The following is a 27,585-nucleotide window of genomic DNA, read 5'->3' as shown; positions in this document are numbered from 1 at the left end:
GTTGCGCAGCGGTTTGCTTCTCTGGCTCAATGTCCACCACAAAAACTATCTAAGTGTCATCTGCAAGCATGAGTGCACGGAGACTGATAGATTTAATCAGCTGGGCAGAGAATCCCATGTAGAGGATGAATAATAAAGGTGATAACACCAAGCCATAATGTACTTCACAGCTTAAGGGCTTTGATCCCTTACAAATAAGTACCAGGCTCCACCTGAAAGCTTCTATTAGAAAGAAAGCTGCATAAATAACCCAAGGTGCAACTAATGAGGATCTTTACATCAGCAATATTTAGGCTTCAAAGTTAGAACACGGGTAGATTGGCCGATAAATCAGACAACACTCAGAATCGGGGTGGCATTTAGCCCCACAATGCATTTGATACATGTTAAGATTTCTTAAGAAAGCCTAAAGCAGTTGCACTCAAACTGTGAAACTTCAACAAATAAAACAGTGCAATTTCTAAAGGCGCAAACTATTACAAGAAAGACATTAAGTAACACATTTACAAAATGTACTGTGCTTAACGTAAGTGAATAACAACTTTGAGAAGAGTCAAATACTGTGTCTGAATTGCCTCATATTCTTTTATCACTTGAGGTTTCATGAACTCATCGATTTTAGGAGTTGGTGATATAACCTAAAACTGATCAGCCTATCAACTCTAATACAGTGTCCTAGTCGATTTCAATAGTTTGCCCTGTAGAAAATAGTTAACGAAGCAATGAATTTATCAAGAAATTAGATTTTATCAAATTAAATTATTAGGGTGGGGTTAAGAAATACTTTGTCTTTAGATCAAATGCTGGATGCATGATGCTTTCATCAAATTGTAATTTTCTAGTGTCATCACATCTAAATACTAATGCAATGAAGGTCTTCATTTGTTCCATGCTAGGTTTTGAGAAACTACTTGGTCTAGAGAGGCTTACTCACCAAGTCTTCTTCACACCTTCTTTAAATGCAAGGAGCTTTGATTTTGGGGGTCCACAGAGCGAGCGGCTGCCCTCTCACATCAAAGGAGAACACCAACTGATTGAGGGAATTGAAGTAGACATGATACAAGATCTTTGTGCTCCCAGATGTTATATCTGATGAGAAAGAGCTTGCTAGCCCAACACAAGTCTTCAACGTGCCGTTGAGGAAGCACCAGCTGTGTAGCCTGGGGCACTGACCAGACTTTAAATGCCCTTTTTCAGGATCTTCTGTAGCACAACAAGCTCCTATTTTCTGCACAAGACTGTAAATGATGCAGTTTCTGAGATCTTCGCATCTCGGTTTCTGCAGTTTGTGTGTGGTTTCCAGAAACATCAACATCTGCAATGGGCAGTCTACTGTGTGGCACACGCTACAGAGTATGCGTCAGAGATTTTTTTTAATTGTGAACCTTTTATGGTGGTAGACTTCAAACCGATGTACTCAATTTATTCCAAACTTTGATGCTGAACTACTTCGGAGCTGTAACGGCGTGCAAGCTTGATCGTGCTCCACCCAATGCGCTAGAAAGTTTATACAAGCGAAAGGGAAACTGGTCTGGTCCCCATTCAAGCTGCACAGCCACCTGTGCGAATGAATCAAATGAATCAAAATCTCAATTTCAGCTCGGTTTATCACGGTTTAATCCTCTTTTCACCTTTTTCCCACAATATTTTTTCAATTCGTTTTATACATTCAACTGTTGTCATAGTCTATGGTGCTGTGTGTTTCGATCTCGGTGGAAGATTAATGTGACATGTCATTGTTTAAAGGAGGTGAACTGAGTTTTATGGGTGTATGGAGCATTACACATGCATTTAGAAAAATAGTCACGATACCCCTGATGAGGGGATCTTTCCAGGGGGGAGTGGCTTGGCGCCGATGTAGGCAGCAGCGGACCTTGGAGCTCCTCCGTGGCTGCCCTCCGCCGAAGCTTATCCTGCTGACATACAGAGGTTCCCGACACTGAAAACAGGAGTGGTATACCTGGTGCCTCCCCGGCTACATTCTATGAGGTGTGAGGGGCGCAGATCATGAGATACTCGGCTTCTGGTTACGAGCTGCTTCTTGCTGCAGCGAGACCCCAAGATGGCGGCTATGACCGGCGGGAGCAACGCCAGCCGGTGGCGAGTCTAGGAGACTCTGGCGCGATTGCTGGCTGGTGCGGACTGGCTGCCTGGTGAGGAGGAGCGCCCTGGGAACCCCCGGGACGGTGAGGATGCGGGGCGGCGAGGTCGAGATCGTCTCAACGGATGGTCGGATCGGGACTGCCTGACCTCAAGATGGCGGGACGCCGCCGCTCCTCCAGCAGGCCTGACTACTTCCAGGCCGCCTATCTTGTAGACGGGGCCCACGGGTGCGGAGTAGAGGTGCTGGGCGACCCGCTTGGCTACGGTGGCTGATGGTGGCTTCATCCCCCTGTGCTGGGCTTGTGGTCGGCGCTCCTGTGGCCGTGTGGCTGAGAATACCGCGGCTTGCGGACGACTGCGACGCCTGGAGGGACTGGCGATTGCCGAGACTGCCGTGGACCCCCGGGGACTGTGGCCGGCGGCACCTGCGGGGGTGGCGATTCCAGGGTGAGGCGAGGGGAGAGTGCGGGCTCCCCCCCTGGTGGGTGCTGGCGGGCCCCCTTGCTTGCTTGAGCTGCGTGGCACGGTGACTTCGCCAGAGAGCGAGTGAGGTCACTGTTTGTGGCTGGATCGCGCGGGTACCGGGGCCTGCATTGCGGTGCGAGAGGTGGGAGCTACCTTCCCTGGAGATTTGGGCCAGTCCCGCCTAAAGCCCGGGACCTTCTGCATCGGAGGGCCACGGCGGCGGTCCTGCGGGTCCTCCTGTGTCCTGCGCCGTCCTGGGGGCGAGCCCGCCTGCACCCAGACGAAATGACCGACTGGCCGCTGGGCAGGCTACAGTAACTCCCGGGGGTGAACCGGACTGGAGACGCTGGGACCCGAAGCTGCCAGGCTCTTCGTGTGTGGGCTGCGGCGCCACTGTGCCCACGTGGGAGCGAGGCGGCTCCTTGCTTGCCGCGGAAGGGTGGGACCCACGACCTTCGTGCACGCACCACAGTTCTCACAACTCTAACTTGGAGGATGGGGAGAGTGTCCAGGAGCAAGAGATACGAGGCTCTGCTGCCGTCCGAGCCGGAACGACACTGATAACGAGGGAGATATGGCCGAGGGACGTGGTGGGGAGCAGCCCAAAGACCCCTCATTGGGAGACATTATGCAGGCAATCATATCCTCTCGGGAGGCATTGGAAGCGCGGATGGACTCCATTGGATCAGATCTCACTCTCCTGAAAGATGATCAACGGAAGCTTAAAGAGGGTGGTGACCAACGAGACCACCATGAAACCCATCCCGGATGCGGTCGCCGTCCTCCAAAGCTCATTGAAAGAGATGGTGCATAGGGTGAAGATCCTGGAGTTGAGGGCTGAGGACAGCGAGGGGCGCTCAAGAAGAAACAACCTCCGCATAATTGGCGTTCTAGAGCGAGAGGAGGGGGCAGATGCGGTGCACTACTTGGAGAGCTGGCTGAAGGCTGCAGTGGCCCCGGAGGGTCTCTCTACCTTCTATGCGCTGGAACGGACTCACAGGGTCCTGGGGCATCCGCCTGGGGCTTCGCCTCGTCCATTTGTGGTGCGGCTGCTGCATTATCGGGACCGAGACTTTCTTTTGCAGAGGGCCCGCGAGAAACAGAACCTTCAGATCGGGAACAGCAAAGTGATGATATTCCCGGACTATACTTGAGGTGCAGCGCCAGAGATCTTCCTTTTTGGCTGTGAAGCGGAAACTGCGCCAACTTCATCTTCCGTATCCGATGTTGTTCCCGGCCCGCCTCCGGGTAACATCTGGGGAAAAGACGCACTTTTTCCTCACTCCGCAGGCTGCCTGGGAATGGCTGGACACCCGAGGTGACGCTGGGCCAAGCTCACCACACCTGACTTCGCCCCGGCGGCGGATGTCCCCTATCTCTCCATTGCGGAGGCCCCTTTCTCCTGCTAACCATCGGCGAGAACGAGACAGGGCAGTCTTGGCGGTGGCGACTATTAGCCGTGGGATTGGTGATCCGGCTGGCGCTGTTGAGGACCGAGAGAGAGACAGCTCTGCGAGCTCAGGGGCAAGCAGTGTCCGGGGGCTCTCTGATGTTGAACTTCCGGATGTCACCCCACAGACGGCAGATGAGGTGTTTGGCTAGGTTGTGGGCCTGTCTCTTGGTGGGGAGCCGGTGGGCAACCTCTTATGGGCTCTGGCCCCGATGGACTGCCTGATATCCGCTGGGGGGGCTTGGCTATCTCACGGGGCCTGATAGGATGACCAGGAGTTGGCGGAGGGTGCCGGGGGGGGGGTTCTGGGGACGTCGAGGGCGAGACACGTACCTCCACCTTCCCTTAGTTTTGAGCATGACTGCCTTAGTTTGGATGGGGACCTGTTTTTGTGTGCCTGTCCTGGGGTGTGGGAGTTGGGTAGGGTTTAGGGTTTGGGACAAGGGTGGGAGGGGTCAGACATGTCGCTCAAGGGAGTCTGTGCGCTCGCTATATAGAGTCCGGACTATGGGTACCTCTGTAGGCATAAAAATCATGACCTGGAACGTCAGGGGGGCTGCACACGATGAACAGACGGCACAAAGTACATGCCTATCTGACAAGGAGGGGGTCCAAATAACCTTGCTTCAGGAAACCCACTTGACTAAGACTGAAGGGGCTGCGTTACCACGCCGTTGGAGGGGTCAGGTTTTCCACACTACGTACTTGGCCTTTGCGCGGGGGACATTGATATGGGTGCGAGCGGGGGTTCCCTTCCAATGTGTACAGATAATTGACCCTGAGGGGCGCTTTGTGGTGGTGGTGGGGTGTCTGGATGGCCGAGATATCACTCTGGCAAGCATATACGCCCCAACGTGGATCAGCCGGCTTTCTTTACGCAGCTATCTCAGAAGCTGGCGCGGGTCTTGACTGGTTCTGTGCTGTTGGCGGGAGATTTTAACTATCGCGGATGTGACCCTGGATAGGTCTCATCCTCCCCTCCCTGACGCCTCCTCGCATAGAATAGCTGAGGTTCGCCGTGCTTGGCAGAGGCGCTGGGAGCTGATAGACACTTGGAGGGCGCATCACCCAGGGGAGCGGGACTACTCTTATTTCTCGGCTCTACATGAGCTACATGTTAGGCTGGACTCCATTCTCTGTTCCCCAGATGTGCATGGAAGCGTCACCATGAGTGAATATTTGGCCAGGACAGTGTCAGATCATAATCCCCTCCTGGTGTCCCTGAATTGGCTGCGAGCTCGGTCCGCTATTCCCAGTTGGCGCCTTAGACCGGAGACACTGGAAGACCAGGTCTTCCGAACAATAGGCACGGCCATTGAAGAGTATTTCCAGACCAACACTGACATGACCGGTAGTATCCATAATGAGTGGGATGCTTTTAAAGTAGTGATAAGGGGTCGCTGTATTGGAGAGGCGGTCGGGGTTCGCAGAACCCTGTTGCATGAGGTCCAAAGGGCTGAGCAACAACTCCGTGAATTGGAAAGGGAGAGACCTGAACGGGTGGAGGGGCAGGAGGGGCTCCTGGCGGCCAGGGAGGGTTTGGCAACCCATGTCGAACATCTGCGCTGTTTTGACTATCGGGCGTACGCGGTACGAGGGACAAATCAGGGGCTCTACTGGCCTGGTTGGCCAACCCAGCACGCAGAGGGACGCCAGTCCTGGAGTTGCGGGATGGAGATGGGGTGGTACACTACGAGCAGCAGGCTATTAATGCCCAGTTCCTAGAATACTATACCGCCCTCTATCAAAGTCAATTAGACCCCCGGGCGCTGGAGGAGGCGGACTTCCTGGATATTGAACTCCCTCGGATTGAGCCGGAAGAGGCGGAGACACTGGGTCGGGACGTGGAGCTGGGGGAAATTCGGGGAGCGATAAAGCGGATGGCCAGGAATAAGACCCCTGGCACAGACGGGCTCCCTATAGGGTTTTATGCCGCATTCGTGGATCAGGTGGCACCACGCTGATTAGCCCTCTACAACAGGTCGCGGCGGGAGGGCTACTTACCTCATAGTACCAGAGAGGCAATAATCGTACCACTTCTCAAACCGGACAATCCGGCGTGGGATCGGGCTGCCTATCGCCCCCTCGCAATGCTTAATCTAGACTATAAAATTTTGAGCAGTATTCTGGCCAGCCGCCTCCTGACCCATATGACCACTCTGGTCCACACGGATCAGGCCGGGTTTATTCCTTCCCAGAACACGGCCATGAATGTTCGCCGCTTATGTCAGTTGCTTCATAATCCAGGGCACTTCGAGGAAGAGGCATGTATTTTATCGATTGACATGGAGAAGACAAGTTCTTAGGGCGTTGTCTGGGCGACAGATTTGTGGACTGGACAAGGATTTTATACCACCTCTCGACTGCCAGGGTTCGCACGGGGGGGTGATTTCAGAGGCCTGCAGTGTGGGCAGGGGGACGAGGCAGGGATGTCCCTTGTCTCCCTTCCTGTTTGCGCTGGCGATAGAGCCCCTGGCGGTGCATGCCCGATTGGGACGCTGTTTCTGGAGATTGGAAGGGGGGGGGGGTGGTCAGGTTCATCGCTCTGTACGCGGATGATCTACTAATGTTCTTCGCCAATGCGGATGAGGAGCTGCGGGGGGGCCGCAAATTGTTGGGCAGACTGGGCCCGGTGGCAGGCCTCAAGGTCAACTGGAATAAGACGTGCTTTTGCCCTATTCGGGGGGTAAAGGGGCACCTCCAGGTGTTGCAGAGGTTAGGTGGGAAAGCAGCTGCTTAACTTATCTGGGGGCCCAGATCTACCATGAGCCCCATGATCTACTGGAAGGGAATATCGGAAGGGCGATGCGGACCGCCAGGAGCAATTTTGAATTCTAGGGGACCCTTCCCCTTTCAGTGGCGGGGACGGTGGCATTGCTAAAAAATGGTCCCCCTGCCACGCCTTCTGTATTACTTCGGCTCCCTCCCCCTATGGATACCGCGAAAGTATTTCACCCAGCTGAACGCTATGACCACGGGGTTTTTGGGGGGGTCTGGGAGACGCAGAGTGGCGCTTACTACCATGCAGCGCCCCAGACGGAAGGCGGGACTCGCAGCCCCTGACTTTGAGGCCTATTACCATGCAGGCCAATTTCAATGGTTTACTAAATGGATGGCCAGAGAACTGCGCCTGGAGGAGGGCTGCGGGGGCTTGGGTCTGGATCTGCGTCAACTCTCTCGGACGCTTCTCCAGCTCCCCCTACGAGAGCGGGAGACCCCGAGGGAGCTGTGGGTGGTGCGGCAGTGCTGGAAACAGGCGAGTAGGAGGGCCAAGATGAATCCTCCGTATTCCCCGGAGATTCCGTCGAGGGTCTGCGAGGCTCTGCCACACGGGGGGGATTGGCAGCGTCTGCGAAACTGGGAGGATGTGGGGGTCACCACTATTGGAGACCTCTATGAGGATGGTGTGCTTTTGCCTTACCAGGACCTCTTGGGGCGGTACGACCTGCCCCGACAGGACTTTCTTTTACATGCTGCCGTGACGGCAGCTATCCGGAAGCACTGGAGGAGGGGGATGGAGGAGCCTCAGACCTCTCTCCCCTGTCAATATGTAGTGTATGCAGCGGGGACGATTAAAGCGGTAACCTGCCTTTACAGGCGTCTTACTCAGGAGCTTGGGTCCCCCTTGGAGAGGCTGCGAACCAAATGGGAGGCGGACCTTGGGATGCCCATTGAGGAGAGACCGTGGGAGGATCTAATGGAGCGGGCGTGGAAATGTTCTAGAAATGCGAGATTTCAGCTGATACAGTTTTATGTCTTCCATAGGGCATACCTCACCCCGCACAAAATTAACGAATTTTTTGGATCCCGCACCGCCTGCCCCCGCTGCAAATCAGAAAATGTTGAGTTTTTGCACATGTTTTGGGAGTGCCCATCATTGCATGAGTATTGGGGGGAGGTAACGGCTACATTGGGCGACACTACAGATAGAAACATTGAACAGACCCCGGGGTTTTGCTTACTTCACTGGTTTCCCCACACTGCCCGTAACAAGGTGACTAGTAAATTTATTGACTTGGGACTAGTTCTAGCTTAACGAGAAATCACCAGTCACTGGAAAGCGACCACGGCGCCCAACGCTGCGAGTTGGTTGCGAGAACTTACAAAGTGGGCTGACTGCGAGGGGACTCAGGCTCCAAATGGCCCAGAGAGCTGATAATGATAAAATGCTGATTGCAGCCAGAGCGTCGGTTGCTGACCCGGACTGATCTCCTTCACGATTCCACTAGGGCACACGCATGGTTGATCTGCCCTCCCCGAGCGGGCGGCGGCGGTTGGGGGATAGCGGGTTTTGAGTGGCTACTTCTGTTCATTCGCCCCTTGGCAGTACGTTACCAGTGGACCAATCAGAGGGGCTCATCAGTGATACTGGAAGATAGCGGAGGGAGCGACATGTCTGGCAGTGGGGGGTAGTTGAGGGGCTGAGGGTGGGCAAAGGGGGTTTAGTTAATTTGTTATTTATTGAGGAGGCTTGCAGCGAGGCCTAGTAGGACACTGTTGAGCCGGATGCTGTGGATGGGATTATAGGCCGTGCCTAACCTGACACTGTTGCCGTAGGGGAGGGCTGGCAGAGCAGCAGGGGGGTATTGGGATAGGGGGAGGGGTGCTCCTCCCGGGGGCCTTGATATCGCAGGTGCAGGACAGAAGCATGGAGAGTTCTAGGAAAGACCCTGTCTTATGGTGGAGATGGTAGAGGGGTATCGATATACCGGAATTTGATTAGGGGGGCTTGACAGGGGTCCTGGAGGGAGCGGTTTATTTAAGTACGGCCCATCCTGCAGTAATCGTTGTAATGTATATTGTCTTGTCGTAATAAACTTGCAATAAAGTTTGTTTAAAAAAAAAAAAAATGAGGGGGATCTTTCCAGAAATGCATTGGGTACTTTTAAATCGTGCCTTGTGGAAACGTTCACTCTCCTATGCTACAAAAAAAAAGCCTTGCAGGGCAATTTGAATGTATAAAACGAATTGAAAAAAATATTGTGGAAAAAGTGAAAAGAAATGGATTAAACCATGATAAACAGATGAAATTGAGATTTCGATTCATTCGCATAGGTGGCTGTGCAGCTTGAAGGGGGACCAGACCAGGTTCCCTTTCGTTTTTATAGAGATTTTTTTAACACATCCCAACTATTCCCCAAGCCTGAAGGAACTCTACTAGAACACAGGCGGGGGAGGGGAAGGGGGGGGTTCACTGTAGTAGAGGAAACACAAAGGAGTCTGTGGTGACTATCTCGACTACTTATGAGATACAGACAGTGGCGGCTCCTCCATAGGGGCGTCGCCCCACTGCTTTCTCGCAGTGCGAAAAGCAGAGACATAAAATGGTAAAACTACTATTTTATGTTTCTGCTTCTCGCACTGCGAGAAAGCAGAAGTACCTGGTTGGGGGCGGGAGGGTGGGCGGTCCTGCTCGTGGGCAGGGGCGGGGCAGGGAAGTGGCTTCTGACTCTTTGATCTGCCCCAGGGCCGACCAACCCAGTCATGCGCACTCTCCCTTTTTCTTCGTGGAGGCTGCATGCAGCCTACATAGAGAAAATGGCCTCCAAACAGCTGGGGTGCTATCTGCTGCGCCACACCAATCACAACGCTGCCATTGCAGCGTTGTGATTGGCTTAGGGGAGGGGAGGGAGACTGGCTGCTTCCTGTAGGAAAGCAACAGGAACACGCGGGACCCGGCTGCACCATTTTACCGGCCAGGAGCGGAGGCGGCGTGGTGCCCGGCGGTAAGGTAAGTTTTATTTTTATATTCCCCACCCGCGAAGCAATGCGTGTCCTGCTAGTTAGACAACAGAGTGGATTAATGCTCCTGCCTCACAATTCAGCGGGCAACCTGTCTGTTACTGGCTGAAACGTACGTTTGCACACAGCACTTGTTGCGGCTGGCTTAAAGCTTAGCGACACTATAAACAACGAGTATTGTCGTTACCCTACTCAGGGTACTTATTTTATCGACCACTAAAGGGTGAAAGGCTGAGTCAGTGACAATCACGATTCAAGTAGCACCTAGATTTCTACTGCATGTGGATTAACCCTTCAAGTATCGTGAATACTTAGAGGGTATTGAGGATTAAGTTGAGGGGGTGCATGTCAGTGGAAGAGTCTGGTTTGTTCGGAGGTGCAGTCGATAGCGGCTCGAAGCCCTGTTGACACCCTGTGACAGGATCCAGCACTTGGATAGTTTTCTAACCCAGCCTCTCTGGGATGCATGAGCTTTGCTCGTCCGGATGAGCTCCGGTGCCAAGTGCACCGTGCTCTCCCTTCTCTCGGAGGACGCTGTCTGGTATTCGTATGAATGTTCGCCCCAGTTGGAGCGTGTTTTACCCCACAGATTGATATTCAGTTTAAGAGGCAAGTTTATCCTGGCATTGGCTGCAGATGGGTACCTTCGAAACATACACGCTGGTGTTTGTGCACGACAGGTAAAAACCCAATACCAACTTGTCCACACTTAGGCTCACCTGTACCCCAGGGCACCGAGGGGCACACATATCAGAAGTGGTTTCCATGCATACATTATCATGGCTAGACGCTGCAACCATGGGGTGGAAGTGGACGACCTATATGGAGGGGGCACTTTTTACAATTGTGTCAGTGAAAAAAGTGAAGGGCGGGGGCTAATATATAGATAGGAGTAGACGGATGGAAAGGTAGACAGAGGCAGACTCCAGATCTAACAGCACGCACACCCACACTAATCTTGGTTTCCTGGGCGCATTTATCTGTCAGGCCACGAGTGATGTAGTTCCCAGATGGACTTTGGGGTTCCCCAATGCACCGTCTCTCTGTTAAAGCAAAGTCCAAATAATGCCTTGTCTCAAAGATGCATTTCAGATTTTCAATATTGACAGACAAAGGGCTGGAATTAAAGATTGACTTAGAATAATTATGCAAAAGTACAAGGTACATAATATTGACTAATCAATTAGCAATATAGTCAATGTGCCAAGCCCAATTACAGAATCCTGACGGATTCACCTTCTAAGAATGTGAACAACCTCCTTACACCATAAATCACACTATTTTTTAGGGTTTTAGACAAAAGGTTCACACATTCACTACAATAGTACATGATTCTCAGGCTCATTATCATCAAGAATCAAGCAAAAAGAAACATTTGCAAACAGAATACATTGAAGGATTTTCTCACTATCACATTACATTGGTTTCAGTGGTCACAACATCTGGTACATAAATGCAACCGTCACATAACGAGTTACTTGGTCTGGGAAAGCTAAAATCGTCAGAGGTACTCAGCAATGCATTGCATCTCGAAGTCTGTTATGAAGCTCTGTGGTTATACTGAATAAGCAGCTACCTATGTTATATGACATCTCTTTATTAATGTAGTAACTGCACTTTCACAATTGCTTTATTAACCTTCCTGCTTTCTCAAATTTGCTTGAAAATGCACCATTTGTCCACTCTTCTTTCAAAATTTGTGGTCATATTTTCATAAGAGTCCAAGAGGAGCAAAAGAGTCCACAAAGATACATATATCTTCGGTATAATAGGTGAACAATCTTCTCATAAAGCAAGATACAGAGTTAACAAAATCTATCTTGTCCCCCAAGGTATCATTTCCTGGACTTTGCAAGTGCCTAAGGTACAGAAAAATAATAATGGATTACAAAAACCAAAAGGATGGTTAATCTCAGACTAATCAATACAATATTAAAAAAAGAATTTGGACAAGAACAATAAAATTAATTTAAAATCTGAACCAGAACGATATTAGCAAAAGCCTATGCCACAACATGTAACGGCATGACCAGTCATACAGTTCATGGTTAATACAATACTATTATATAAATTGATATATTTAAAACTTGTTCTAAAAAATTATAACCACAGAGACTATAACAATTGCATGGACACCGCATACCTTCTACTGATCCACATTTTGGCTAAAAATTTGGCAACAGCACAGACAATTGGCGTGCTGGCGTTGGTTTTTAAAATGCGCAGTGCAACGCCATGACTGCGAGTGCCTAGTTGTTTACAACTAGGAACTATCCACCTAGATCTCAAGTGGCGGTACCTAGGGCATGCAAATAACATGTGGCTAATAGACTTGTTTGCAAGAGAACAGCCAGGGCAGATCAAAGAAGCCGAAAAATGTTGGGACCAGGCGGCTATAAAAGTATTAAGAGGGGAAGTGCCAAATCTAAATTGCATAAAAAGTTTCCTATCCTGGGCATTGGTAATAACTTCCAAATATGGCTCGAAGGCTCACCACTTTCAAATGCCACAAGCCACCACTGGACACAGACAGTGTTTTTTGGACCGGGGGGTGGGGTGGGGTGGGGGGGGGGGGGGTGGGTCAGGAGCTGAAATGCACACAGGCTGGCATGCCATGAAATGATAACATCCCTGCACAAAGGAGACCACCATCAAGTACAGCACACGTGTGTTGTCTAAGTGACAGCACAAACTCGCCCATCCAACAGACTGTCCCAACCACGATGAAAATTATGGCCCCAGTGATCATAGGCTGTATAGAACTTTTGCATGATGAAGCGGTAGAGAGGCAGAGGTACAGCCAAAAGGGTCTAAAAATAATGCTACCACCACAGTGAATGCAAGAGAGCTTGGGAAGAGAGAGCAGACGTCTATCGCAGAAAAGGGGTTGCTTTGAAGGAACCCTGACAGAGTCCAGCAGTTAATGGGGGAACCTGAAGTGGTCTCACAAGGCTGTTGAGCTGCCTTTGGAAAACGCTGGGCAGCACTGAAAGGCACACGGGCAGGGTAGCCCAAATTCACAATGCTACAATGCTACTGAAACCTGCTGCCCTCGGGTGTTACTGAGTCCTTGAGGGGGTCGTGTTGTGAGGTTTAAACCACTCTCCAGTTCAAGCCCTAGAAGGTGGCAGCAGGCTCTGTTCCGCAGCCAAACTCTCTGCACTGGACGGACGGCCTCGGAAAGCCGTCCAACAATTCCCCGATATCATTATTAGCTTTTATTTTAACACATGGGTTAACAGACCGAGTTTACTGCCCCTTGGGTTTAACCTACTTCATTTGGGGGGTCTGAACAGATGCAGACCCTAATTCCCAAAGGTCGTTTTTGGGCAGGGTGTGCACATCAAGCAGTGCCTTAGGCTCGGACTGGGAGTCGTGCAACAAGACCCTCTGTGTGTTGCTGCTCTAAACACAGACTTTAAAGGCAGGCTTCTAGCCCATGCAAACTGGACAAGGGGTCGCGAGAGCCTCTAAGCTGAGCCCGCTCACGCGCTGCATTAAAACCTCTCTCGGACAGGCGCATACAAAGACCGATGATTGACCATCCCACTGGGGACCTGTCCTGTCTGATAGAAACTCAAGAAACAATTCTGCCAAGTTTCACCTATTACAATAAAAATAAGATGCTCGGTCCCAAGGGTGGGATAATTTTGTGTTAAATGTATTTTGCTGCGTTGTTGAGATTGTGGAGGGGGCAGTGATGAGATGGAATAAAGTAAAAAGTGGTCCAAAACCCTGGAATAGGGAAATAAAACAATATTTCAGTTAAGGTGGCTGAGCAAAGATGAAAGGCAAACAGAGACAATTTTTAGAACAATGGGCAGCATTTAAGAAACTTTTAATAACTGACAAACTGCAGACGAGGAAGCAGTCTAGACAGCTCTCTACAACACTAGACATGTGAATGAAGTTTAGTGTGCTCCTGAAAACAAGCAACCGACAGAGACAACTGCGAGCTGGAACCTCCCAGCAGCTGGGTTAAAAAGATGAAGTCACCAAAAACACAAACACAGCGAATTAAATAAAAACCCCAGAACTAAAGAAAGTAAACGTAAAACAGTGTAAAAGTTTCTTAAATAGTTCGACAGATAAAGTTAAAATGTTCGTTGTTTCAGAAAACCCCAAAATCCAGTCCTGACTGCATTTGGCAATCGTTGTATATACACAAGGGCATAAACATTCGTTTGCTGTGCGTTTTACAATCACTGTGGAAACTCTTCCCACCGCTCATTCCGGGGAATGATAAAGTCTTCAGACTGTAACGTGCAAAAGGGAAGGGAGAAATCTTCGCAGGTCCAACTGTGCAAACAATGAGCGCCTGGTGACAGCTTCCCCGCCAGATGTTCGCCATAAAGTGCAGGGGGAGGCTATGGGAACATTTCTGAAGCTCAAGTGTGGGAGGGGAGTCAGGTGGGGGTGCTGTGATGAGACGCTGCAGCTGGGGTCGTTCAACCCACACACTCCCACGGGATGCAGTACTGCTCCTTACCTGCAGGTGGCTCACGATGCAGTAGGGCTCGGGCTTGTGTAGTCCGCACGTGGAGGTCGACGTCAGTTGCTGCGCTCGGCCAATAAGAAGGTCGCCTGTCGCAGGGTAGCAGCTTCCTTCTGCGCAGCCATAGCTGAATTCTGGCTCCTGGGCTTGTGTGTGAAGGCACGCGAGGCACAGCACTGAGGAAAGAGATTAAAGGGGTCAGATAGGTAGTAAGTAGAGAAGGGGTAATCAAAGAAAGATTATTGGACTAAAACTAGCGATGCATCAGAAAGTGGTTGAGTTTTAACTACTCAACAGTGAAACATAAGGGTGCTCCTCCAAAAGAGGAGATAACATAAGTGAAACTTGCTAATTTGGAGAACTCTAAAATAAGTTAAAAAACATTTCTGAGGTTGATCAAGTAGTGACCAGTGGTGCAAGTGAAGTTCCCAATAAAATAAACGTAAAAGGGTCTACATATTCTGACAAACAACCCAGCAGGCATGGAGTCTTCACAGATAATTTCAATGACACATGATTAAAACTAGAGGTGAGGGAGCCCACGAATTAATAGGAAGAGTAGAGACAAGGGCATGGCTTGGCTCCAAGGGCCCCTGCTCGAGTTGAGTCATGAAAATAGTTGGCTTGTGTAAATAAAAAAAATAAAAAAAAAACCTATGATGAAGTCTCTTCAAAATTCAAAAAGGTATTTCTTTCACACGTAAAAGTGTTTTCCCTTTGGACATCAAATTATATAACTGCATTGAGATGTATTTATTAAAAGTGATCGTTTTTAAACACATGTATAAAAATGTCTGCCTCCTCTTCCAACGCCAATTGCATTAATGAACTAAAAGGCATGTCAGCTGTCATGTGTACCCTAAATGTAGCCTAGATTCTTATTATAGATGGAGCAACATTACAATACATTAAATCAAACCATTTTTTTCACATCCTGAACTCCTATTTGAAGGTGCTCTTGTATGTGATAATAAAGAAAAAGGATGCTTGGTGAAATAAATTAGTTACTTATGATCCCACAATTTCTTCAAAGGGGGAAGCTGGGATAGACCAGAGTTGTAGGTCTCAAGTTTAGACAGAGCATGCACGGTCATGAAAGAAACATGTTGTATATACTTTGTGGGCTTCTGTCTGCCCATAGGCTTCTTATTGGTTGGCTCCATCGTCCCACTTCTAACCTTTCTCCCTACTTGTCCATGGCCTGCATGCATTATGCCTCTTCTTGTGATTATCCCTCTCAGAGATCATGGACCAATTTCTACCATCCCTCCACTCCTCCCATTTAATAAGAATGGCGGGATCTTTTTATTTCTTTAAAAGCCCATCTCAGAAGGGGGTTGCGTTTTAACTAGCTCCGAGCGCCGTGCCATTTCTGTGAGCAGTCGTGTTTTCACTTGCTCCGAGCACCGCGTTGTTTCTGTAAACAGGACTGTAAATCATGTCCTTATCTCGTTTTTTTGTCCCATCCCCCAATCACCTTCCTCCCGTTGTCGCTTTCTCCAACCCGTGCCCCTGTGACTGCTTGCCCTGTGCTTCTCCGGCAGTCATGAAATTGCATGTAGGAAGCTGGCTCTGTATATACTATACCAAAGTAAGGTATAGTGTGCACAGAGTCCTGTGGATCCCCAAAGATAGGCAGAGATAACATTAGAAAATACCTTCCTCTGTATTTGTGGTTGTGTGTGCAAGCAGTAAAGCTCTATCAGAGGGTAATGTTAAGCATTTATTGTACGCACTCAGGCAAGAAATGATGTCACACACTCAAAAACTGAACTCCGACCAATTTGTTTTATAAAAAAAAAAAAAAAAAAAAAAAAAAAAAAATTGTAGCATTTTATTTTCTAGAACCAAGCCAGGCCTGGTATAGGCAAATAGAATAATACTTTGCAAGAATAATGCAGTTGAATACAGTTTGAATGAAGTAGAATACAACTGGATTGGTTACAGGCAAGTCATTTGATAATAAAACAATTCGAATTACTTTTCAGATTAGGGAGTATGTTACTTTTCAGATCACTTTTTAAGTTACTTTTTCTACTCAGTGTGATATGCCAAGATATTACACTGGGAAATGTCATAGATAAAAGTTAAGTAAATCAGGTTTTGTTCATATGCAGATTCTTAAGGTTTCATACAAACCAACTCCACACTTAGAACAATTGTCAAAAGAAAGCAGTCAATGCAGTCCTAGGGGAGAAAACCAGGTTATCGGTTTAACGGTAAGTACTTAGGTTTGGGAGTTGGTTTTCTGGGGTTAGAACAAGGGTTCCCCCAGGGTCGATGACTCACTATCAAAGCACCCTCAGCGGCACTAGGGCGGCTGGGTGCAGAGTGCTGAGGCCCAATGTTATCCAATGAGGGATAAGGGGCCTCCGGTTGGGGGCTGCTCACAAGCAGGCCACAAGTTTGTGGGAGCAAAGCTTCTGGGGCATGCCTCAGGGCAAGGGGGATCCAAGTTAACACACAAGGTGCACCCACAGCAGCAAAGGGGCGACCGGGTGCAGAGTGTTGACTTGGCGTCGGCTGCCCTGTTTTCAATAGGAGTTGCCGGTTTTGGCTGCAGGCTCGGTTCAGGAAGACTTCCGGGAGAAACCAACAGCTGGGCAGGTAAGATGGATGACGCAGGTGTCCCTCTGGGTCTCATCTCCAGGGCACAGGACAGCTGGATGCAGGGTTGTCTTTTGAGGTTGGATTTGACCTTACTAGGCCACTCACGGTTGGGCGGGGTCTCCATGCAGAGACTGCAGGCAGCATCAGGGAGTCCTGGAGGGGTCGACCCATGGTGAACTCAGACTCTGGGCGCTGGGGGATCTTGCTGGGACTGGAGGGCCACTCAAACTCAGGCCGTACTCGACGGTTGCAGTGGTGGTGGTTCCAGGTGTTGGGTTTCTTAGTCTTCAGCTGGCTCCAAGTCTTGCTTTGGAGATTCTTTTGAGCAGAGCTGCTGTTCACAGGAGATCCGGTCTTTGTGGAAGGCAGTTAGTCCTCCCAGGGGTTCTGGAGGTCACTGGCTGCAGGATAAGGTGACTTTTGTTGCAGGATCTCTGAAAACTGCTGACGGGCCACTAGGGCTGGGGCCAAGTCAGTTTTGTTTTCGGCAGTATCCTTTGCTGGCCGTCTTCGTTTGTCCTTCTTCGTAGGTTGCGGGAATTTGTCTTCTTGGTTCAGGGCTGCCTCTTAAATACTGTATTTAAGGGTCTCGAGATCAGTAGCCAATATGCTACTGACCTTAGGGTGACTATACCCTTGGTGTGCTTACCCCACGTGGGGGATTGGGCACAGTCCCCAATCCTGATTGGAGAGTGCCTGCCATCTGCAAGATGGTGGGCACTGATGAGTGGGATGCACCTCGCCTCCCCCACCTGAGTGGTGGGGTTGGAAGAGGGGGGCACACCTTCTGGGCTGTGCTAGATTTTCCTGCCCGTCTTTCCACCGAAAAGGGGAGACAGGAAGGGTGCCTGCTCCTGGTAGCAGGAGAGTCTGGGGTCAAATTACAAAGGCGGCAAGGCCTTTGAAGCTCCCCTGCCACAGATGGCTCTTCCTGACCTGGGGGAGGTGTGCCCACCTCCGCCCAGGAAAGGCTTTGTTTCTGGGTTCAGGGAGTGATGGCTCCCACCCCAGGGGTCCAGAAATGTGTCTCATAGTGGCAGGCTGGTTAGAGGCTGGTTGTTTTTCAAGGGGCATCTCTAAGATGCCCTCCGAGTGCATTGTATAATAAATCCCACACTGGCATCAGTGGGGGTTTATTATGCTGAAAAGTTTGCTACCAAACTTCCCAGAATTCAGTAAAACCATTATGGTGCTGTGGATTTTGTAATGACAAACTCCCAGACCAAATACTCTTTTATGGCTTTATTGCACTTACCATGTCTAAGAATGGATTTAGACACTGTAGGGGTAGAATGCTCATGCAACTCTACCCTCACCAGCAGTATAGTGCACCCAGCTAGGTGGGTGTCTTACCTATACCACATGCAGTGGGTTGCAGGCATGCCACACAGGTGAGTACTAGGTTTGCATTCTGTCATTATCATTGAGACACAGGTATGTGTGCGCCATATCGACTCCACTTTTATCTGCACCAACACACGCAGCCTGCAATGGCAGTGTGTGGGTGTTAAGGTACAGGACTTTTAAGTGTGGCACAATATGTTCTGCAGCCCTTAGAGGCCTTGCTGCTCACAGTGCCCTCGGCACCCTTGGTACCTTTTACAAGGGACATACTTATGGCCAGAGACGTGTCAATTGAGGGTACAAAAGTACAGTTTTGGGAAAAGACACAGACCCTGGGATACTGATTGACTTGATGTACCCTGGGTCCCTGCCAAAGTAAATCTGAAATCTGGCAAAAAGTGGGGGGGTTACTGCAACAGAAACCCAGCTTCCTACATTGCTCTCCCCCCACTCTGCATTTTTTCGTATCCCATTCCCCAATCACCCTCCTTCCACTGTGTATACTCCCTCCCACGCCCCATGGCTGCTTGCCCTGTACTTCTTCGACCGTAATGGAACAGGCCTGTAAATCATGTTCCGATCTTCTTTTTCAAGCAACAGCATGTTATTCAATTTCCAGGACAGCATTCACGAGGAGTGTGAGAGAATTCAGCAATCCCCTCCATGGTCTCCATTGCCTTGCAAGGTCACATGACCACTTTGTTCCAGCTGCCCTTCATTCATTCATTCATTCATTCATTCATTCATTCATTCATTCATTCATTCATTCATTCATTCATTCATCCATCCATCCATCCCCCAGCCAAGATAGTTACTAAATACAGGAACACGTCATAATGGGCTCGCTGGTTACTAATAAAACAGGCTGCAGGAAGGGCTTGTTTCACTTCACTAGCTGGTCATTGTAAAGCGCTGGATGGTCACAGTAAAGTGCCACATGCCACCAACTGCACTCCTAGGTGCTGGAGTGCATCTGTGTAGTAAGAGTTTTGTATTTAACAATACAGCACACAGTATATCAGCAATCCCTTCCATGGTCTCCACTGCCTTGCAAGGTCACATGACCACTTTGTTTCAGGTGCCCTTCACTCACTCATTCTCACCCCCCTCCCCACTCTTGATAGTTACAAAAAACAGGAACACCTCATATCGGGTTCGTTTGTTTCTAATAAAACAGGCTGCGGGAAGGGCTTGTTTCAATTCACTGGATGGTCATTGTAAAGCACCACATGCCACCCATTGCACTCCTTGGTACTGGAGTACATTTAATAGTATGCGTTTTGTGGTTTAGAATACAGCGCACAGTACATAAGCCAGCACATGGTTTGTTATGTTGCAGAATTACAGTTTAAAAGCAAATGAGCAGCAAGAGGCTTATTGCATGGTAAAATACACAAAGGTATGTTCAACAGACAGCACCCCGCCTTTGAGCTGTAGGTTTGGTTAAAGTTGATGCCAGCACCCAAGTAAATTCACATTACTGAGATTTTGAAACCGCAACCTACCAGGAGCACCAAACAGGCACTTTTCACATGAGCAATCTCTAAGCTCGTGTGACCATAATAACAGTGGTAAAAAGTAATACAATGCGCATAACACTTCAAAGAGTGACATATCTCAGTACTGCAAGAATTCACTACTGTTACACAAATTAACAGGATTGGTTTTATCAACATCAGAACGTCCAAAGGCGGAGTTAGCCCTGCCAGAATCCAGCCACGTGACCCAATGACAACAGTAAAGTGGCTTAATGAGCTGGCTTACCACTTTCCTGCAATGGCATTGACATCTAGGTGGTCGTTGTAAATCCAATTCTCTGCCCGGAAGAGAAGTATGATCAGCCTATACCATGTTTACATCAAACCAGATAGACACAGAAGTGACCCACAAAATACCATCTAGTAGGAAGGAAGACGGCATAGATTTAATAAAGGATTCCTGAATTAAAGTCTTCGCACGCAATGATCTCTGCATTTTGAGGATTGTTGGCTGTGACACTTCTAGCCAATTGGCTCAGTGGGTCAAGTGCCTGCAGCAGGCATGTGTGTGTGTGTAACAGGCAAGTCACAAGTATGAATTGCACTAAGGCATTATGTTCTTTAGAGGTGAACAAAATAAGTATAATGATTTTACTTGGTAATTTTGGTGGCACTCAGTAAAGGGAATTGACAGATTTCATATTGTGTTTTGCTCTCTATCAAATGGTAAATTTAATTTAGGATGTCTTGTTCATGTATGCCCATTGTTACACATAGAATCACGCATAGCTGCAAGTGCTTGAGTGCTGCATCTGCCTGGTAAACACTTACCATCTGGCCATGCATGCTGAAACACATGGACAAAAGTCAATAGCTTTCAAACTACCAAGACCAATTGGCTTCGCCCGTGATTGTTTTTTCCTTGTTTTGTATTCTGCAATTCAGCTATTAGATCAGTATCTCTTCTGTCATCCGTTTAACCACAAAGCCCGCCACTTTGTCTTTATTTCTTTGCAATGACAAAGCATAGTTGGCTGGCATAAACCACATGAAAGCTTGGCTTGTTTTGGGCTTGTGAGACCAAGAGGACCTCGAGCTGAGCCAGAGCTGGGCATCTGGCTTGAGCTTTCAGGGGCTCGCCCACCTGCAATTTAAAATATGCAGATTGCTCATCATTGCATCTATAGTTTGACTTTTGCCACTTTTCCTATGTAGATAATGTGTAAAAAGCTGCTCATCCAACCTCACCTTTATAACTTTGGTGCATTGGTGTTGGATGAACTGCCCTCAAAAATGAAGTTCAACCCCAACACATATAGAAAACATGTGACCAACACCAGGGAGTAATTTAGTATGGTATTGTTAGATGTACTTGCAATTGTCCAAAGGTAAGGGATCGAAGCAGGTTCAAAACTGAACTAGAGAGATGGATTTTTGTAGTAGGAGTATGCAAGTAAATCTGGCTTCTAATATATATATGTTTTAGCGCCCAGGGTATATTTTTCACTGCCTAAGAAATAGTGCCCAGAGCACTCAGTAGCAGTGTAGTAAGTTATTGGAGTAGTGTATATATTTAGTTTAACACCATACGCAGTGTCGAAGGCCGATATATAATAGAGTGTTAATAACAGTTTCATTCACATTGGCTCAAGGATAGCTTTTGAGTAAAGGGATAACCTGTCACTGGTCAGGAACGGGTATAAATTATCTATATGTTAAAGTGTTCCGACCAGATTATTTCTAAATCTTATTTAGATTGCAGTATGCAATAAATGAATTTAAGAGAAAATTCACAAAGCACATGAGTAGGCAGTATATGCGGACTAATAGGAAATAAGGCTTTATGGTAATGCACTTTAATAATATGTATAAAATAAGTTGTATCCCACCCCCCACCAAAACAAAAAAAGAACACACGCACCATTGAAACTTTATCTACCATTAAAGATATGGTCTCAGACAATCCGACATTTTTCATGTATTTGATATCCCATTGTTAATTAACATCCAGTTGTATTTAGCCTGAAGTGTTTACATTAAGGCACAAATATTTGAAGGAATGCCTTCTAATGGAGGAGGGTGGCATAAACCAACAGTATCAGATAATCCTGGAAGGATTCATTTCTGGGCCTGATTTAGCAGATACATTTCAGCATAAATAGATAATTACCACCTCTGGTGTGGTGGTAAGTATATGTATCATATGGAAAAGATCCTTGGTAACATTTAATACCAGAAGTCATAATTTGGGAAGGTGCTTAATTAATGCAGCAACCTATACTTTTCAATTAAGATAACCACTTACAAATGGTTCTCTCAGCTGTAACTGGATAACCAGTTATAATCGTACTAGTGTGGCGGATGTGGTTGTTCCGCCCATTCAATTGCAGAAGGAGAAAGAGCAAAAGCCAAAACAAAGTAGGATAACTACTTAGCAAAATGCTGGTTTTAGGGTAACTGGAGGGAAATGTGTCAAAGCATGGCTTGAAAAAGCTATGCAGCCTCGCCCTATTCTGTTTTTTCTCGCCCGCCCTAAATGCTCCCCTACTGGAGTTGACAATCTGCACTTGTGTGATAATGCTCAACAGTACAGTCTCAGTTCTTCGGGTAAGGGGTCAACTCAAAGAGTCTAATGATGCTACTGCCCACACATGCAGGGAACAAAGCAACATCTGTTTGCAGTCAGATGATTGGAAAGTCAGGGTAGAGGCATTATACCTGTCCCCTGGAGAGGAGAGGACCTTCTGGTAACGCCCCCATGAAATCTGACCAGTTCTCCATAACTGGTGTGGCATGATGTATAAAGAGGACGCAATGCCGGAACCTCACATAATGCTCGATTGCCCATCTATTGCCTCATTCCTCTATGGGGACGAAAACCTGCATGCCCTTTATTTCTGCGTCTCTGGCTGCAAATTGTAGCCATCTGGTGAGCTGAGAATCCATACTCCTAAACCAGTTTTCACCAAAACCCGCCAGACCCCTTTCCTATGTTGCGCTGGTCATGTTATGTTGACTTAATTTATAACACACATGAATCACCTTCGCAATGGGTAACTCGGCACAGCTCAGAACATAAACAGATAGGCCAGAATCTTAGGCCGGAAACAGCTCAGTCTTAAGAAATTTCCAGAATTTAAAATGATCAGCACATTGACAAGTGAAATGGGAGCTTATTCTAATAGAAAAGAACTACGTAGGAAAAAAGACCTCCCACCTGAGTGAGACTTTATCTGGGGACTGTTAGCAGGGCCTGGTCACCGGACCTTAACAGTCTACTTGGCCATCCCCGTCTACTAGCCCATTTTTATGGCCATCAACTAGCAACAAGGGGAAGCTTGGCAAAGCCATCTGAGTCATCTTAGAAAACACTTTGACTAACCTGAAAAGCTAGACCTGTGCTTCCCTGCCCTAGAAGCCCATGAAGGTGACGGCAAGCCACTCTTGCTTGACTGAAGCGAGGATTTTTTTTTTTATTGAACATTTTGCAAAGCATGACATTATTCCGTGACATATGACATGTGGACACAATTGCTCCTGTAGCAACATAATCATTACTGTGCACCTCACATCATCCCCCTCCTCTCTCCAACTCCAGCCTCTTTGCGATCTCTTTACCAATACCTCTTGCGCATGCGCCTCCCTTAATTTGTTGATGTACTGGCATCTGATTCCGATTCGTCTACCTCGATAGACGTTCCAGCCTCCCCATATCTTTTCCCATTTTTTCAGGCACCCCCGGTGGATGTATACTGACTTTTCCACCACCATTGCCATATCCATGTCTTTACACCATTAAGCCAGTGTGGGGCTGTTTCTGGATCCCCAGCGCTGTGCAATGTTACGTTTGGCTATCGTCATGCCAAAAGTTACCCAATCTTGAGCCACCCCATTTAAATCGGTTGGTTCCCAAATATTGAGCAGGCAGCTCCTCGGACTTGGAAGTGTGTCGATCTGTGTGACCTGGGACATTGTCTGCATGAAGCGAGGATTTTTGAACAGAGAGACTGCTGGTATTTTGGATGGCCCTTGAATACTGGATAGCAAGGGCAAGTACGTCTCTCACACAGCCAGCCAGTACTTTGGATTCCTCTGGACTTTAAGATGGAGACTGAATTTATCAGCACAAACTGAAATTGTAACAGGGACTTGGCCCTACAACCAGATTCTGGAAGAAGCTTAGCCACTTTGTAGTGTGAGGGCCCTGAACTGCTCCGTCCAAATAAAGGATCAGATCCCTGAATGAAAACTATGTGGAGGTCATCTCAAGGACCTTACTTGATAGAAGCTACAAGGATCATGTCACCCAATGGGCCATAATTGTCTTTTTAAAGATTTTTTATTGTCAGCAAATGGGCAAATAGTATACAGTAAAAAAAACAAATAGCATATATTATGTTTGGGCAAAAGAAGAAAAAAAAAACATTTAATAAATTACAAATAATTTAAACCTATCATGGCAATCTATTTATACAACATGATCAGAACAGAAGTACAGGAAGGCAAAAACGTCCCCATCAGCCATCCAATTATAATGTTTCCAGATCCAGTAGTCCCCATATCGCCTCTATTTTTAACAAAGAACGAGCTTCCCTCGTTTTGGCCAAAGCTATTTTCATGCCATAGATTTCCTTGATAATAATCCACCATTCGCCAATAGACGGTGGTGTCGGGGAGACCCATGCCCGGGCGATTGCAAGACGAGCAGCCCCCAGCACAATTGAATATAATCTGGTAAGTGCTGGGTTATCATCCTTGTAGCCCAGCATTATTTCTAAAGCAGTTAGAGGAGAATCTAAGCCCAATTTTGAATGGAGCGTTTGACCAATCTTCTGCCAAAAAGTACTCAATTCTGGGCAAGTTACAAATATATGTAGGATATTAGCGGCATGCAAGCCGCACTTGGAGCATTTTGTCTAATCTCCCCAAAGATTCCCGAGCCCATTTAGCTACCCTTTCTGGCGTATAATATAACATACATTAAGTACGATATTGTTGAAGCCTCAGACTAACTGAGTGAACTGCATCCCTAACAATTCCAAAGGCTTGTTTAATCAGATCAGGTGTTACCCCTACACCTAACATTTGGTTCCATCGCAACGCTAGCTTTACGCTATCATCCCGTCTGTAATTATGGAAATGTTTATACATATTACTAATTAGCGAGTTTGTTTTACTCCCATACATACAGTCCCAAGCCACTGAATAGGTTATTGCTGACAGGGCCAAGCTTTTCACTAAATAATCCCTGATCTGCAAGTATTTAAAAGGACAATAAACTGGTAGCTTAAAACAGAGTTGTAGCCTATCAAATGCCAGAAAGCCATTAACATCAAATAAATCCCCAAGACATAAAATACCATACTTGGCCCACATTTTCCCAGCATGATCGTGAAATACAGCGGGGAGCATAGGATTACCCCATAGCGGGAGATTCTCATGATACAATGATAGTTTACTCCTAGCAAACATATCACGCCAAACATATACACTATACCGGACCATCTTGAACCTAACTCTCTTGAAATAATTTGGGTCATTAATCCTATATAGAAACAAATGACTATCGCTTCCCAAATTCAAGTGATGGAGAGAACTTTTTTGATCAAGGCTTAAAAGACTACGACATCTGTCAGAAAATACAGCCCAACAATAAGCTTTAAAATCAGGAAAATAGAGTCCGCCTTGCTTATAGGGAAGTTTAAGCAAATCTTATTGCCCTGCCCGTCTAGCCTTCCTGTATACCCAAATAAAGCTGCTGAGTACCCCCTCCAGTTTTTTTAAAGAAAAAATTAGGAACCCGTAAAGCAATTGAGCGGAATAAATATAGAAACTTGGGAAGTATTTTCATTTTAATTAAGTTAAATCTCCCCAAGATTTCTATGGGGAGTTTATGCCAATTTTTCAGTTGCCTAGCCGTTTCCTTCAACGGTACGTAATTAAGAGCAAGAATCTCATCAATTTTAGCTGCGATTTTAACTCACAAGTACGTAGCTTCATTACATGCACCCACAATGGGAGATCCCGATTTGAAATTAATTATCACTTTCGTTTTATTCACATTAAGTTTATATCCTGAAATAGCGCCAAATTGAGTTGCTTCCTCCTCTATGGATACTACCGCCGTAGCTGGATTAGTTGCAAAAATCGCAAGGTCATCGGCATATGCCGTTATCTTAAGCTTTATTGTAGCAGCCTCTAAGGATTTTATTTGCGTGCAGCAGGTAAAGGGGAAGGATTCCTCCTTCATGTGACAGGGTGGGGGTACTCAAGCTCTTAGGGGTGGGGGGGCTGGGGTAAACTAGCAGGGCAAACAAATGTCACCATCTGGGCACTTCAAGGTTTAGGCAAGATAATGCTTACTGGACAGCTTGCTGTAGATAATTTTGTAAGAATTAAAAATGGAGCAAAAGTGGAAACAATCCGGTTAATATGTATAATTTTTGTTAAGGATAGGATACAATGTATGCCATGGAATGTTGCTGGGTTAAACAGTGCAAATAGGCGACAATTGGTACGAGAGGAGCTGAAAATGTATCACCCTCATATAGTTTTACTAACAGAGACACATCTTGCTTATAAAGACCGTAACCTTCTCAAACATATGGGCTATGAGATAATAGTTTGTACTGCACAAACAGTGTCTATAAGGGGTACTGCGATGTTAAAAGATAAATGTGAATGTAAAATAGGGAAGATATTTGCTGATCAGAAAGGGAGATGGGCACTGGCTCAGCTAGAAATCAGAGGTATAAAGTATGTGTTTTGTTCAGTATATGGATCTAATGCAGAGGATATTATTTTGGACTTACTTAATATGGAATTGCTAAATTGGGAGAGGGAGAGGCTGGTTATGGGGGGACTTCAATTGTGTCATGGATTATAAGATTGCCTCAAGACAGGGGGCTACCACTAGAATGCGAAGGACCTGAGGGGCAATATTAGAGATGGCACGGCTGCAGTCTTTAAGGGATGCATGGCGGCAGCTATACCCAGCAATATCGGGATATAGGTACTATTCAGCCCCCCACAAATCATATTAGAGTATTGATATGGCCTGGGTGTCTGATAACATTACGTCGACTTCAGATATGGAGATATGTCCTTGGGTCACTTCAGATCATAAAATAATGGGGTTATCTATTCAAGCTAAAGCGGAGGGTATGGTAGCTAGACCTTTTTCTTTTCCTAGATAATTGCTCACAGATTAGATATTTGGCTAAGATTCATCAACAACTGGAAGTTTTTCTTAGAGAGAACATTGGATCTGCGTCCCCTCTTATTTTTTGGGATACCATGAAAGCTTTCATTAGAGGTATTACTCCGCAATACACAAGGCAACAAAATAAAGAATGGAAAAGAGAATTGGAAGTATTGGTTCAAGCACTATGTGATATTGAGAAACAGCATTCTGAGGCAGTAATGCGAGACTGGGGGTACAGGATCAATTGCATCTTTCATTAATAGATGCAAGAATCGCGGTTAAAAAAATATTTAGAGAGAAAATTGCGGTAAGATACAATAAATACCGGGCATCACAGTATGAATACGGTGAGCATATTGGTAAGGCTCTAGCTTTCAAGGTGGCAGACGAGAAAGCCAAAACTAAGATAAATGCTATAAAAGTAGTAAATGGAAGTCTGCATACTCATCCTCAAGCTATTTTAGAACAATTCTCTTTATACCATCAGAAACTTTACTCACATACTTGAATACCCGACAAGTAAGATATGCTACAGGATCTTAAAGTTAGAAATCTTCCGAATACGAGAGAGGAAGAGGTGTCTCTTTTAGATAGTACTCTCTCGATAGAAGAAATAGAGATGGGGATATCTGCATTGCCTTCTGGGAAAGCTGCTGGGGAAGACTCCATACGTATGGAGTTTTATAAAGCTTTA

At 47.1% G+C, this 27,585-nt stretch overlaps 1 protein-coding gene across 3 annotated transcripts in view; it reads right to left on the bottom strand.

The window, feature by feature from the left end:
* Positions 1 to 27,585, bottom strand: part of LAMB1 (laminin subunit beta 1) — a 359,541-nt gene that overhangs the window by 299,916 nt on the left and 32,040 nt on the right. For all 3 annotated transcript variants that reach the window (XM_085654111.1, XM_085654112.1, XM_085654110.1), the window contains exon 2: positions 14,250 to 14,431. In XM_085654111.1, coding sequence (XP_085510237.1) covers positions 14,250 to 14,431 — 182 coding nt within the window. The remainder of the gene's footprint in view (positions 1 to 14,249; positions 14,432 to 27,585) is intronic.

The sequence above is a fragment of the Triturus cristatus genome, chromosome 4_1 (assembly GCF_964204655.1).
Source record: "Triturus cristatus chromosome 4_1, aTriCri1.1, whole genome shotgun sequence".
NCBI classification, from domain to species: domain Eukaryota; kingdom Metazoa; phylum Chordata; class Amphibia; order Caudata; family Salamandridae; genus Triturus; species Triturus cristatus.
The sequence above is the reverse complement of the archived record's forward strand: the minus strand, read 5'-3'. Positions and strand labels throughout refer to the sequence as shown.